At 41.0% G+C, this 16,267-nt stretch overlaps 1 protein-coding gene across 1 annotated transcript in view; it reads left to right on the forward strand.

Moving 5' to 3' along the window:
- The window catches only part of ADAMTS2 (ADAM metallopeptidase with thrombospondin type 1 motif 2), a 472,420-nt gene that overhangs the window by 343,843 nt on the left and 112,310 nt on the right, over positions 1–16,267 (forward strand). Inside the window, exon 5 of the mRNA XM_036749669.1 lies at positions 6,584–6,667. Within this exon, the coding sequence (XP_036605564.1) occupies positions 6,584–6,667 (84 nt within the window). The remainder of the gene's footprint in view (positions 1–6,583; positions 6,668–16,267) is intronic.

The raw sequence follows: 16,267 nt of genomic DNA on the forward strand, positions 1-16,267 counted from the left end.
TAGTGGAAAGGAACCTGGGAGATCATCTGTTTCAACTTCATTTACAGATGTGGGATCTAAAGATCAGAGGTGTTAAGTTACTTGCTCAATGTTATGTAGTCAGGGGCAGAACTGGGATTTGAACCTGAATCTCCTAACTCCAAGGCCATTGATCTTTCTATCACATCACGCAATGCAGTGGATAGAGCACTGTGCCTGGAAGCAGGAAGACCTGAGTTCAAGTGTGACCTCAGATATTTGCTAGCCGTATGACCCTGAGCAAGTTACTTAACCTCTATTTGTCTTAGTTTCCTCACCTTAAAAAATGGGGACAGCCCCAACCTCCCCTGGTTGTGAGGATCAAATGAGATAATCCTTGTAAAATGCTTAGCACAGTGCCTGGCACATTGAATAAATGCTTGCTTTGACTTCTCTTCCACAATATATTTCAAGCCCTTACCAACTCTTGCCTGAATTCTTGGCCTCCTAAGGTGTCTTCCTTCAGCAGAGTTTTGATCCTGCCCCTCCCCTGTTTTAAAGCCTTCAAGAGACTCCCACTGGCCAAGAGGGTAAAGTTTGCGGTTCTTAACTCAACACTCAGAGCTTTCCGAGTCTAACTCAACTAGCCTTTCCACCCCCTATCTGTCACAACGACCCTTGAGTGCACTCTGCTCTCCAGCCTAAATGGATTCCCTCTTCCATGAACATGCCTTGTGGTTTCTTGCCTTTATGAGATAACCCATGCTGGGTCCTTTGCTTTCAGTTCTCTTTCCTAAAGTAATTTCTGTTGAAATTTTATCCATCCTTCGAAGCCCAACACAAATATTACTTTTTCTAGGAAGTCTTATGTGATTTCTTCTCTCATTGAACTTCTCAATATATTTGCTTTGTCCCTTTTTATTTACTTAACATATTCTGTCTGATATTATAGAGTTATTTATGGACATCTCTTATCTCCCCCATTAGACTAAGCTCTCTGATTGCAGGGACCATTTCTTAGCCATCTTTTATTCACATCTAAGTGATTGCTGAATGGATGAATAAAAGAATGTGAAGGGCTAAAGATGTGGCATATGCAGTAGGGAAGAAGAAATACTGAATTCATTAATTAGCTTCCCACTTACATCTCTGTTGTTATTTCTAGCCATTTGTTTGCACCAACAACTTCTATTTTGATTATCGTATAGATTATTGTTGTCCAGTCGTGTCCAATTCTTCGTGACCCTGAAGAGCATAATACAGTCCATGGGGTTTTCTTGGCAAAGATATTGGAGTGGTTTGCCATTTCCTTCTTTAGTTCATTTGACAGATGAGGAAACTGAGGCAAACAAGGTTAAGGGATTTGTCCAGAGTCAACAGCTCGTAAGTGTCTGGAAGATGAGTCTTCCTGACTCCAGGCCCAGCACTATATCCACTGTGCCATCTAGCTGCCCAGTCTTCAACAATCCCAGCTCTTTTTACTTCATAGGGCTGCTTGAAGGGCAAATGGTGACGATTGGAAAAGTGCTGTGTAAACCTCAAAGCAATATACATATCAATTATTATTGTTCTACTCTGATCACTTTTTAGCTATAACATACATCTATGTACTCTCCCTGCATATCCTCCCCATGGAATACCAGCTCTGGGTCGATTCTTAGAAGTCTGTGTATGATTGCAAAATCCCTTTGTCTTCTCTCTAAAAGTGGTTGTTTTTTTTTTCTAATTGCTTAATCTGTCACATGGTTGGTCCTGCATGGTACTCTTACCAAGGTCCCTCACAATTCAAATAAGGTCCATGTCATCCAAGGAAACAGTCAGCAGAAGGAAGCACTGTAGAGAAAAACCACCAGAGAGACCAGCTCATTACTTTTCAATGATTCCTGATCGGAACAAAAAAGGAATCACAGATCATTTTAGAGAGGCTCTCTTTTCTTTTCCCACAAGAGGCAGCATGCTATAATAAATGAATGTAATAAATGAATATATGAACATCTGGTTTCAAATACTTCTTATGTCTTGTGACCCTGGGCAAGTCACTTAGCCTCTAAATGCTCTAGGCTACTCTCTAAGACTATAAGTTGTATAAAAGGTGCCAACCTCCATTGATAGAGGGAGTGTCCTCACTGGGAGCTCCCTCTTTCCCTCAGTGAAATCACAGGTCCAGCCCCTATCCCTATTTACTTTTTTCAGATGACCTTGGCAAACACCAAGAAATGTGAACATTTCAGTATCCAAAGGACAAAAAAGACTGATTGCATATATGAAACTATGAACTTCTATTATACATTTAAAAAATTTTTAAGTGTATTTAGTTATTATTTATTATTATTAAGTGTATATTAAATTTAACTTCCCTGCTTATCTGTGTCTCCTTCTGAATTTCGTTCTGCTTCTTCATTAAATATTTCATTGATATTCTTTTCTTCTTTTGTATTACTACCACAACCCACCCACTCTCATTCCCCACTCCTCTCCCCCACAGTTAGAAACCCTTGCTTGGAACACATAAGTATAGTCAAGCAAACCAGATCACTTAATGAGTGTGTGTGAAAGTGTATGGCCTATTCTACTCTGTACCAGTTCAAAGAAATGTTTTCTCTAAGTCAGTCCCTTTTGTCATTCATTACGGTGCAGTAATGTTCTCTTATATGCATATACCATGATTTGTTCAGCCGTTCCCCAATTGATAGGCACCCGTTTTGTTTCCAGTCCTTTACTTTTTGGTATTCTATTGTGTTCTGTGTTTTTACTTCAGAGAGTTTACCCAGCTTTTCAGAAAAGGATACTTGAAAATTCTCTATTTTATTAAAGATCCACTTTTTTTTTTCTTTTAGTAGTATACTTAACTTAGCAGGGTTTTTCTCTCAGTTGTATTTTCCTTTTGCCTTGTGGTATGCCATATTCCAAGATTTCCTCTCTTTCACAGTAGTTGCAGCAGAATTTTATGTGATCCTGACTGTTTCTTGCTGTCTCTGTGTTGTGTTGTTACGGGTTTGTTTGTTTTTTCCTGACCTAAAAGCTCTTGATTTTGGCTATCATATTCCTGGATATTTTCAATGTAAACTTTCTTTTAGGAGGTGACAATTAGATTCTTTCTATTTTCATTTTACCCTCTGATTCTACTAAGCAGTTTTTTATATTCTGTGCTTTATATTTATAAATTATATTTATAAGTTTAAATTTACGTATTTATATTTTACATCTAAAGTATACACATGATTTATATTTTATATTCTAATAAGCAGTTTTATTTTGTAATGTCTTGAAATATGGGACCCACATTTTTTGTTTGGTCATGGATTTCAGGGAGTCTGATGATTTTTAAGTTATCTCTCTGTGGTAGGAATGTTGCCTGTTTTATGTAGGTTGGACTGATTTTCCTTTAAAGGAAGCCATTCTCAATGTCTTCATTGTTTGACTTCCTTGCTGCCTGAGACATAAAAGGCCTACCCTTTTATGGGGAGTTTGTGTTGGAGGTTTTAGTGGAATTCCAACTGCCTTTCAGAGATGCCTTTCTGATCTAGCATGGCTGTTGCTGTAGGGAGTGCAAAGGTGAAAGAACATAGCATTTTATCTGAATTGTATAGTTTTAAATCTTAAGTAACATTGCTTTTATCACATTTTTATGGTACATGAGTATTTCATTGCATTCTAATTCTGAGCCTGAATCACTGAACTGGCCTGAGTTAGGCTTATTCCATAATACTCTCTCTCTGACCTGTTTTCTAAGTGAACTGTTTTTGACTTCGTATGTTCTTCTAATTTTTCAGTCTTTTGATTTTGTTCTAATATTTCTTATTTTGTAGAATCTTTGAATTATATTTGTTCCATTCTATTTTTCAGGGAGCCTGCTACTCTATTCACGATAAACTTTGTACCTTCTGTTATGTGAAGGCAGCTAGATGGTGCAGTGGATGGAGCACTGGGCCTGGAATCAGGAAGTTCTGAGTTTAAATGTGGCCTCAGATACTTGCTAGTTGTGTGACCCTGGACAAGTCACTTTCCCTCCATTTACTTCAATTTCCTCCCTCAACTTGAGAATAACAGTAGCACCTACTTCACAAGGTTGTTATAAGGATCAAATGTGATAATATCTGTAAAGCTTAGCAGAGTCCCTGACACATAGCAGACACTATATGAATACTTATTCCCTTCCCTCTTTCCCTTCTGTTCTAAGCTATTCATTCTCCTTCAATTTTTTTTTCCCAAAGAGCTTAATTTCAATTTTAAATTTCTTGCTTCATTTCTGCCATCCATTGTTGGAGTCCTCACAGCCAAGCCATTCTCCTCCCTTCCCTCACCACCTTACTCCCCACAGCCTCTTCCAGGTTCTGCTTGTATTTATTGTGGAGTGAATCTTCTCCTGTATTTACTTGTTGGGCTTCTCTTTATTCATAATAATTCTTCACCATATTCAGAGTTTTCTTCTGTTTGCTCATAGCACCAATTTCAGTTTCTAGACTGGGACAAAATTTGTGCCAGGACCAAGTTCTGAGCTCTACCACAGTCTTGGATGGGGTAGGCAGGACATACTTAGTCTTGTTCCCTGTTTAATCTGAATATTGCAACTGCCATTTTCTGTGGTTTTGGATGGGTTGGTGTAACAATCTTGCGAGCAGCTGCTGTAAGGTTCTAAGACCCACCAACAACCAGCACACAGAAAGTTGCCAACACAAGTTCTTTAATCTGCTTTACTAAGGAAAGTAACTGTAAGGGGTTAACAATCTCAGTTTAATCAAACATACAAATATCATTCACAGTTCAGGGGGAAGAGATCAGTCCGCTGAACTTTAAGGCAAATACAAACAGAAATTACAAACAACAACAGACAGATTCAAATCACAATACATAGTTACCAGTGCCAACTTCTGGGTTGCAAAGCTGGGGGGCAGTTTACAGCTTGCCCAGAGTCTCAACATTCCTCCCATGAGTGTGCCCCCACGCCAAGCTGTCCTCAACTGTATCCTGTTCAGAGCCCTCAGGGCTCTGACCTCACCCAGGCTGGGTGTGGGATAGTTCCCCATCCCCAGCATCACATCATATACAGATCAATGACTCCCAATTGTCTCTGTGATGAGAAATAATGAAGACAAAAAGATCCCATCTTATCTGCCCCATTCAAACAAAGGCCAGAATCATTAAAGGCACTTAAGAGAAGAAAAGCAAAAAGTCCCACCTTAATTACTATTACAGGTGGCTGGCTCCTGGTACCCTTTCCTGCTCTCTTCTATAGCCCTGGTCTGGGATAGGGATCTAGGTCCAGAACTGAAGTCAGCCTCTGTTATCTGCTGCACTCACTGGCTTCTGCCTCCCTCTCCTTGTTCTGTCTTCCTCCCCATCTCCTTTCTCTCTCCTTATGAAGTCCCATACTAGAAGCTGAGTCCGTACCCTATTTCCAGCTATGATAGGCCAAAACTGACTGTTGGACTATCTTAATTGGGCTATCTTAAGGATTTCTGAAGGGTCCCCCAGAGTGGGCTGCCTATGCACTGTCCATCTCCAGCTTCTTGGGCAGTGACCTACCAAGGCTCCAGTGGTCTGCTTCTAATTCCATGCTTACAACTTATTATAGGAAAGGTCCCAGTTTGCCTCCCTTAGTTCCCTGTCCCAGGTGGCAAAAAGAAGACAGTAGGGGGAAAAGCGTGGTAACTATGTTACAAGTGACAAAAGAATTTCTCTGAGTTAACATAAAGGATTGAAAGGTTGGTTAGCGCTTTAGACTCTGATGTAGGTTGAGTCATTGGACTTCACTCACACTCCTATGGCTAAATCATTTGACCCATCTGAGCCTCAGTTTCCTCATTTGTAAAATGGGGACAATAAAACTTGTATTACCTCCTTCCCAGGGTTAATATGAATATTAATGGAGGTAATGGGTATAAAGCACTTTGTAAGACAGAGTAAGGGCATCTAGGTGGCACAGTGGATAGAGTGCTGGGCTTGGAGTCAGGAAGACTCAAATTCCTGAGATCAAATCTGGCCTCAGATGTTTACTAGCTGTGTGACCTTGGGCAAGTCACTTAACTCTTCCTCAGTCCCTCATCTGTAAAATGAGCTAGAGAAGGAAATGACAAACTGCTCCAGTATCTTTGCCAAGAAAACCCCAGATGGGGTCACGAAGAGTCAGACATGACTGAAACAAATAAACAACCACAAAACAAAGAGTATTCTTCAAGTGTGAGCTGCTATCATTATTATGGCTGTTACTGAACTATTTAGAGAAGAGAATGGATGAAGCACCCTTTGCAGGTTCCATACACAACCGGCACTTCTCCATTCCACTCCCTGGCCAGATACGTCATCCTCCCTTCCAATGTCAATCAAACCCTTGCCTTTGAGGATTAGGTCAGATGTGTAACTGACTTGGTATATCTTAGTTTAATCTCCAGCTACTAAAAAACACTCCCGTTGTGTGCCCTGCCCACGAGAGTCAGGAGTTCATAACCAGGCGTTCAGAATGTTTATTCTGGTTGTGGAAAAAGCTGTAAGTCTTCGGGATGGACAAGCTTCTGTCTCCAGGGCATTTAGCATCCTTCATAGGCTCTAATGTGGGGATCATCATTCTGGCAGTATGAACATGACCTCAAAGGGCTCGGCCTGAAATATTTCCATTCTCTTCCAGGTTAACGAAATCTATCATGATGAGTCATTGGGAGCCCACATCAATGTCGTTCTGGTGCGGATAATCCTGTTGAGTTATGGAAAGGTAAGGAATGGGGATTTTGAATCATTAATCAGAGGGCCAGGAAAAGGGGCAAAGATGGATGTCTGTGATTTGTTCTATTCATCAGGGATGGGAACATTAATGTGTCCCTGATTACCTCCTGTGGTCATTGTGAGAGATAAGGACCCTGTACCTAATAAGCACTTCACCGAACTCAGAATCTAAACCAGATTAGACAATTTGCTGGGCAGCTTCTTCAATTCTGTTTCCAACCTGTTCCTCTGCTTGATAGCAACCATAATACCCATCACTTCCACCTCCGATCTTAGCTTATGCCTTCAGCCGAAGTAATGTTATGCTCTTTTAGAAAAAGGCAATGACCTTGATCCTAAAGTTGGTACAGTGACTGTACTCAAATGAAATACTCAAATGGACCTGTGGTCTTATCAATTTGAATGTTCCTTCTAATGATCCAGATGGCAGCCCCTCCCTGCCTAATCATCTTCTGTAACTCTGGTCCACATCTTCCCTATAGGGAAACTACCCAGTGTGCTGGGGTATGCTGAGTGTGGCTCTAGCGGCAGACTGAGTTGGTTTTCTGAGCATTAGCCTAGCTAAGTATGGAGAAGCTTATCCCCTATGTAGGTTATCTACTTGGTAATTCATTCTTTGACCAAGTTCACCAAGCCTGTAATAAATAACAGGCTTTAAAAGCCGGATCCTAACTGTAAATCCATTGGTCTTTCCACTATACCACACTGTTCCCAAGAAATTCCCATTCAGAGAATTTTCCTATAAATGTTCAAATGATTAGGATATGTCCTTACTTTTCAGCTTCTCCTAACAAGTTTCACTTTGCTGAGGTGTGAGAAGATGGCTTGAATATTCAAATCGGTTTAGACAAGCTCACTTTAAAGTGGTCAGAAGAGTACTTGCACTCCTACATTGTAATCCACTACCAGCCTGCCTTATGGCCTATATGCTTAAAAGCTATGCCAGTGGAGCCCAATTCCTGACCGGATGGAAAGGCCTCCACCCCAGGCATCTGTTACTAAAGACCAGGACAATTGAGTTCAGAGAAACTATCACCAGATGTTTTGTGTTCAGATGATAAAGGTTTAGGGCCATAGAAGCACACCCCAACTGTCTGCTAAGGTGCACAAGAGTTGTGATCTAGGCCCTGAGAACATTTGTATTATGCAGAATGAAGTTGAGTAGAGTCAAGAGAACAGTTTATACAATAAACACATTGTATAGATCAACGTCTTTGAAAGATTTGACTCTGATCAATGCGGTAACCAACCATGATTCCAGAGGACCAGTGATGATGCACTCTACCCACCCCCTAACAGAGACGATGAACCTTAGATGCAAAATGAGGCATACAGGTTTTGACAAGGCCAACATGGGAATTTGTTTTGCGTGACTATTCATACATGTTACAAGAGTTTGGGTTTCAATTTTTCATTGGGGGAAGGGGAAAGGGAAAAAATAAATATTCGTCTATTGGAAAAAAAAAAGGTTCCTACACCAGTGAAACATAGGTCCTTGAAGTATTTGAGCTTGTCAAGCAAAATAGGAGAGTTAAGTCTTATATGAATTGACCTTTGGGGAAGAGCAGTACATGCAGAAGGGGCTCCATTAATGGATGGTGAATCAGCCTTGCTTTGTGCATATTCATGTCGCTTTTAAGTGCTTAATGAAGGTGACCAGTGATGACAGGGGTTCAGCTTTCATATCACCTATTTGGGATGTGCTCATAACAGTTCCTCAGACTATCCTGTTGGTATCCAAAAAGCCTCAGAAGTAACAGACAGATTTCTGAAAAGAGGTGAACAGGGATTCCTCACTTAATTATTTGATATTGTCAGAAAATGGGCTTCCTGGAAAATTGAGGGTTTGTGTTTTAAGGACTGGAACTTCAGGGGTTACTGGAGTCTAATCCCAGTGCACCCTTTAGGACTCCCCCACCCCTCCCCATGCGTGCATGTACACACACTCACAGACACACACACACACACACACACACACACACACACACATATGCACACACACACTAGAAGCCTCCAAGGTATGTGATGTCAAGGCTTGCCAGAGGCAGGTGACTTTGATTCCCCCCACTTTGTAGAACTCCTCTTCCTTCTGCCTCCTTGTCCTTGCCTCGTTCTTTCTCCCTCTTCCATTTCTCATGTTCTTAGTCCCTAGAGCAGCCTTTAATGTGGGCTGCATTCGCTGCCTCTCTCCCCCATTCTCATCAGTCCTTTTCTCTCTTCCTTCCTCTGATCTCCAGTGCTTTTGATCCATCCCTTTTCTTCTTTTTCTTTCTTAGGCTTAGATTCTTTTCTGTCCTTCCTCTTGTTCTTAGTCTATTAATTCCTTTATCTTCTTTTCTCTCTAAATTTCCCCTTCTGCCCCTTTTCTTTCCTTTCTCCTTAATCTCTTTTCTTCTGATCCTTTAATTCTGCCCTACTTTCCTAATCCCTTTATCTTCTTCTCTCTAGATTTTCACCTTTTGCTCTTTTTTTCTTCTTCTTAAACTCCTGTTCTTTTGACCTCATCTTCTTAATCCTCCATCACCTTCTATTGTTTCTACTCTTCTCTCCCTAGTCGAGGAGGTGGTATAGCAGATAGTGCTCTGGGCCTGGAGTCAGAAAGACTTAAATTCAAATCCAGCCTCACACACTTCCTAGCTATGTGACCCTGGGCACAGGTATATGACCAGAGGTGTCTCAGTTTGCTCGGCTGTAAAGTGGGGGTAATAACACCTGCCTTTCAGGGGTGTTAGGAGGATCAAATGAGATATTTGTAAAGCGCTTAGCACAGTGCCTGGCACATACTAGGTTGCTTAATAAATGCTTGTTGCCTGCTCTCCTCCAACTATTTCCTTTTAATTTTCACTGCATAGCATGACTTTAATAGCATCCTCAGTGGTGTGAAGGCTGCCAAGTCCCTTTCAGGCCTGTTCATCCACCTTTGTTGTCTACCTAGCACTCAGCTCTCACCCATGGCTCTAAGAAGCAGTAGTATGTGCAGCAGCCACCCCCTGATAAACTGTCTCCACAGACGGCTAAACCAGGTTGAGGCCCCAAACCTGTTGGTGAGTTAGGGGGTGTTCACTCCAAGCATGTGAAGACTTCCCCCAGCAGAATGGGCAGATGAGAATAATTCATTCCAACAGCCATGAAAGCAGCTGAAGCAGGTGCTGTGGAGCACTTAGAGCTTGGTCAAACATCAAAGATGTCGAGATCATCCACTGTATCCTGGGCCATTACTGGTCATCTTGACTTTTGTCCTGCCACTGGACTTCAGTGAAGCTGATGACTTTGTGCACTTTTGCCTCATTTAAATCCAGTTCACTCAAGAGTCGAGACATCACCCCATGATGTCCCCTACAAAAACAACTCAGTACAGAATAGTAGAGCTGTCAAGGGGAGTAAGAAAGGAGAACTGAGTCCTCTGCCTCTTCAGGACCTGATCGCCAGACTAGCTGACCTCTGGGCTGGGTGACTCAGTCTTGGTGAGGCCACACCATGCTGGACTGAGATAGCACTGTTCTTCCGAGGACTCCAACACTGGGGTCTGATACTGCCCTCACAATGACCTTTGAAACAAAGACAAGTCCTGGTATAAGCTGACACCTAAAGATGGTAAAAGCTCATCACAGCCAGGAACAGTGACTTGACCAAGGCCTTTTGGAGCCCTAATCTCTTAACTCACAACCAAGTTCCTGTTGTTGACGACAGAGTAACAAAACAATTGTCTTCAGCCTGTGGCACAGTGAATAGAGTGCCAGGGCTGGAGTCAGGAAGACTCAACTTCATGAGTTCAAAATTGGCCTTAGACACTAGCTGTGTGACTCTGGACAAGTCACTTAACCCTGTTTGCCTCAGTTTCCTCATCTGTGGTGACATTCAAATGAGATAATGTATGTGATGCACTTTGAAAACTTTAAAGACCCCCATGAGGGATTATTATTGGTATTATTCCCTCCATTTTATTGATGAGTTGGATTTTATATATGTGTGTATATATATATATATATGTGTGTGTTTATATACATAGATACTTTCGTTTATATACATAGATGCTTTCATTTATATACATCAATACTTTCACATATATAAACGCCTTTATAGATATATGCTTTCATGTATACACAGGTATATACTTTCATATATATGCATATGTACATATATGAAAGTCATAGAATTGAAATTTTGTCTTATTTTGTGTTTTTTTTTACCAGAAAAGACTTTAACAATGATTTTATATAAAGTCTTCATTTTATAAAAGAGGAAGATGAAACCCCTTGCAAGTAGTGAAGGGATTTGCCAAAGGCCACCCAAACAACAATCTGGATGGAACTAGAACCCCTATCTTCTGACCTTGCATTACATGGTTACTAGGTATGTCAGACCCAAAGGAGACATAGTGCTGCAGTGGAAGGGAGGGAACACTGACCTTGGAGTCAGAAAACCCAGGCTCAAACTTTGGCTTTGCTACTTAACTATCTGTTGCTTCACTTCCTAGAATTTCACAGGATCATAAATTTTGAGCTAAATAAATTTAGACCACAGGAGTCATTTTACAGATGAGAAAACCAAGGCCCAGGAAGGTTGACTTGCCTAAGAATACCTAGCTAGTAAGTGGCAGAGTCAAGATTTGAACCCAAGTCCTCTGATACCAGATCCAACACCCTTTCCACTGTTCCATGCCTCATCAGTCAATGGAGGGGGTTGAAGGAGATGATGTTTAAAGACCTATGATCCTATGACTCCTAGCCCAATTCTTTTCCCATGATACCTCTGTCTCTCAGTGCAATCATGACTGAATCTAATCATGGGTTTGAGCCCAAGAACTAGCCTAACATTAAGAATCATGATACATATTTTACTCTGTGCAATAGAGGCCTTAAACTCTGTTAGTAGGCTCATAATAACCCACTCTGGGAGATAATTGGGAGCGTACATATGAGTGATGAACTGTTTTCCTTCCAGATTGTGACATGGCTCTAAGCTATTGCAAGTTTTTTCCTAAAACAACATTTTGCTCCTTTTAAAAAAAAAGGATTCTTTTATGCAATATGTCATCAGCCTGCAAGGATAGCATAGGCAATATTGGAGGTTGCATAGCAACTGGCTTTTCAATGGATTATTTGGGGAAGGAGCCACAGCCACTGAACCATACTAGTTTTAAATATTTCTAGGACAAGAAAAAGGAAAACAAATATAAATCAGAAGTTCGGGATAATTGGAGAATGCCACAAAATGCCAGGCGAAGGGACCTTGCCTTAGCTTCATATCTCAAAATACCGGGTCAAAGCAAATTATTGAAAATCATTTTAATGAAATTGTTGGTATCCTAGCTGAGAATATACTTCTAGCCTGAGAAATTCACATTAATAAGTGTCTCTAAGGCATGAGAGCAGAGGTGACCTGAGGGGCACATCTATAGGAAAGGGACAAGGACTAGAATTCTAATTACCATTGTTCAATTGGAGAAATAATGGAAGGCCAAGTGAGGTAGCACGCTAAAAGGCAGAAAGGACCCTTGACAGTAGCTGTAGACCTGAATCCTAGCCCTTGTTGTGCTGTAACTAGCAGGATATGACCTTGGTCAAGTCACTTCCCTTCTCACAGCCTCAGTTTCCCTCTTTGTAAAATGACCAGGTTGTACTGGATGATCCCTAAAGTCCTAACATTTCTTGAGTTTCCATTATTCTTAAACCTTACCCCATGTGTTCTTTGATCCTGTATCACTGGTTTCCTTGCTGTTCTCTCAGATGAAACTCTCTCTCTGGACTCCAGGCATTTTCACTGGCTGTCCCCTGTGCCTGGAATGTTCCCCCTCTTCATCTGTGCCTCCTGGCTTCCTTCAAGTCCCACCTAAAATCTCACCTTTTCCAGAAAGCCTTTCATGATATTCCCTAATCTCAGCATCTTCTTTCTGTTGACCCTTTCTAGTTTTATCATGTAGATACAATCTTGTTTGTATGTAGTTGTTTTCTTGTCTCCCCCATTAGTCTGTGAGCTTCTTGAAGGCAGGGACCATCTTTTGCCTTTCTTTGTTATCTCCAGTGCTTAGCAAGATATAGGTCAGGACAGATGGCTCCAGAGGAGAAAGTGAGACTGGTGACTTTGCATAGCCCTGCCTCACTTAAATCCAATTCACCTGCAAGTCATGGCATCACCTCCCTGACGTCATGGTCCTCTTCAAGAGAGAAGGACAAACTATTCCTGGAACACAGCAGGTGATTAATAAACAAAGACTTGTTGATTGATTTGGACAAACTATAAGTTTAGTGCTGGACACGTAGTAGGTGCTTAATGAATGCTAATTGACTGACGGATTATATTATTGTCTTGTAAGCAGCTACTGTTGCTACTTCCTGAGTCTTCTGTCCCTGGCTCCGGTTGTGCCCTCTCTGCTTGTTTTCTTTTGGCTGTCCCCTGTCTCCAGCTTGCAATGCCTCAAATGTTTCTCCATAAGCAATGTAAGTAAATAAGCAATGATCCATCTCTAACATGATGTGAAACTCAAAAGTCTTCCCATAATGTCCAGTCACTTGATTTACAATTTTCAGTCACGACCATCAAAGTAGTGAATATCTTCATATGCAAATGAGGTGATGGACCACAATTCCTTAGAGCCATCTCTTTCAAACAAGTCTTCTTTTTTTGTTTCAGTTGTTTCAGTCGTGTCTGACTCTTCGTGACCCCATCTGGGGTTTTCTTGGCAAAGATACTGGAGTGATTCCCCACTTGTGGCCTTGTGTTTATTTTGTATGTATTCTGTACACATATGTGTGTATATATATGTATATGTGATATAGTACACACATATGTATCTGTTGTCTCCCCTAAGAGAATATAAGCTCCTTGAGGGCAAGGACTTTTATTTTTGTCTTTATATTTCGAACATCTAGCACAGTACCTGGAACACAGCAGGTGTTTAATAAACAAAGGCTTGTTAATTGATTTATAGATGGATGGATAGATAGATAGATAGATAGATAGATAGATAGATAGATAGGCAGGCAGACAGAGAGGCAGAAATATAGAACATTTATTAAAAACTTACCATGTGCCCAGCACTGATCAAAGTGAATGAAATAGTCCCTGCCCTCAAGGAACTTATATTCTAATGGGAAAACAATACATAGAAGGAGTACTGGAAAGCAGGGGTGGAATAGGGGGAAAAGGGTAATGGAAAGGTACTCATATAGGGCCATAGTGGGAAGACTACAAGAAATATCATGGTGATTCCTGACAGAGTAGTGATGGTCACAGGGTGCAGGTTGAGATATTTTTTTGGATATGGCCAATGTGGACATTTGTTTTGCTTGACTAGGCATATTTGTTAAACTGATTTTGTTTTTCCTTTTTCTTTTTGATGGGGAGGGAAATAGAAGGAGAGAAAATAAATTGTAATACTTTTCAAAAATTAAATTAAAAAAGAGAAATGTTATGGTGGCTAGGTTCTTGGCTGGATAAGATGAAAAGCTCACCTATCAGAGACCAAGGGAATCCAGAGTGGAGTCTTACTTAGTTTCTGGCAGGGTGCAGATGGTTGAGAAACACACAAATAAATAGAATTTTTTTTAGTGTTTGTTTCCATTAAGAAATCAAATTCTAGAATAATAGAAGACCATCAAAGAAGTAATAAACCAAAACCCTTGAAAAAAAGGAGGTATTGGATCTCAGGCCAGGTCTTCCTGGTCAGGCAAGATCAATGTAGATGGAGTCGATGACTTCTGTGACATTTCCAGCCCCAGCATGGTGTGAAATCTCTCCTTTGGACAACTCAACAGCCTGGCACTAATGTCCCCTCTTACAGCTAAGTATGCAAACAACGATTTCATAATGTCTTACAATGAGCTGTCTATGTATTGGTGCCACTAAATAAAGGGTATTGAGCAAACAATGCCTGAACTTTAGATGGCTTTGGCAAGTCCATGAGCTGGGCTCACAGGGGTACTTACCAAGGTGGTGTGTCCTCAACTACAGTTGTAGGCAGGTCCATCAGTCCATCGGCAGAGTTTTCCATAATGCATTATGCTGTTCCTCAGTTTCCAAGCCTGATTTGCAGATGTTGCTTGTTTCTGATTAATAGCATAAAGCCTGAGTGATTACTTTGGTTTTCTTAAAAATATCGTTATTAGAGCTGAAAGTTACCTTAGAGATCATCTAGTCTAACCTGCTTATTTTACTGATATGGAAACCAAGGCCCCGGCAATCAAGTTCCAGGCAACTAGGTGACACAGTGGATAAAGTACAGGACCTGGAGTCAGGAAGACTTACCTTCCTGAGTTCAAATCTGGCCTCAGACACTTACTAGCTGTGTGACTCTGAACAAGTCACTTAATCCTATTTACCTCAGTTTCCTCATATGTAAATGAGCTGAAGAAAGAAAAGGCAAATCACTCTAGTATCTTTGCCAAGAAAACCCCAAATTGGGTCACAAAACAACTGAACAACAATCAAGTTCCGGTTACTTCACCTCTTTTGGCCCCTATTTCTTCATCTGCAATATGAGGTTTGTGGACTAGATAATTAATTCTATGGTCCCTTCCAGCTCTAACAACATGTGAATCTAATTAGAAACTCACCATCTCATTGGGATGACAAGAGATACACATCTGAAACATGTTCAAAGTAGAACTCCATTCTCTTCCTCCATAAACTCTCTTCTCTTTCCAATTTTCTTATTTTTCTTGAGAGCACCACCACCCTGCCAATCACCATGGTTCACAATCTCAGAGTCAGATTCTTCCCTCTCACTCACCCACCTATATCCAACCAGTGGGTAATTCTCCTTGATTCTGCCTTCACAAGATCTCTCACATCCCCACCACTCACATGATAACCACCTTACTTCACTCTCTTATCACCTTTCACCCGGAAACAGCCTCCTGAATTGTCTTCCCAATTCTGGTCTCTCTTCTCTCCAATAATCCTCCACACAGATGTCAAAGTGATATTCCTAATGCACAGGTCTGACCATTTCACTCTCCTGCTCAAGAAATTCCATTGTCTCCCAGTTACCTGTAGCTGGGATGGGTGAATGAATAAACAAATGAAGAAATGAATCATTCTTGACTCTCTCTTCTCCTTTGCCTTCCATATCCAGTTGTTTGATTGTAGGGTAAAATACAAACTCTTCTCTCTGGCATTTAATGCCCTTCACAAGCTGGCTGCCACTTACCTTTCCAGACATATTGCTCATTATTCATCTTTGTGCATGCTGCCTTCTGTACGGACTGGCTTGCTTGCTGTTCCTCACATATGACATATAATCTTCTATCTCTGTGCCTTTGAACAGGTTTTTCCAGTAACATTTGAGGGATGCCCTCCTTCCTCACCACCACCTCATAGCTCCCTGAAAGGCTCAACTCAAATGCCAACATCAGGCCTGTCTTAATCCCCACAAGTTACTGTTCCCTTCTCCTCCTCTCCCCCACTTGAAATTACCTTGTATTTATTATTTGTACACATGTCACCTTCCCCAGCAGAATGCTAACTCCTTGAGAACAAGAATTAATTATTTTTGTCTTTGTATTCCCTGGAAAATTCTCTTTGTATGCCCAGCACATAGCACCTCATAGGTGCTGGCTGAATGAATAAATGAATGAACAAATGAATT

The sequence above is a fragment of the Trichosurus vulpecula genome, chromosome 3 (assembly GCF_011100635.1).
Source record: "Trichosurus vulpecula isolate mTriVul1 chromosome 3, mTriVul1.pri, whole genome shotgun sequence".
In the NCBI taxonomy this organism is placed as follows: Eukaryota; Metazoa; Chordata; class Mammalia; order Diprotodontia; family Phalangeridae; genus Trichosurus; species Trichosurus vulpecula.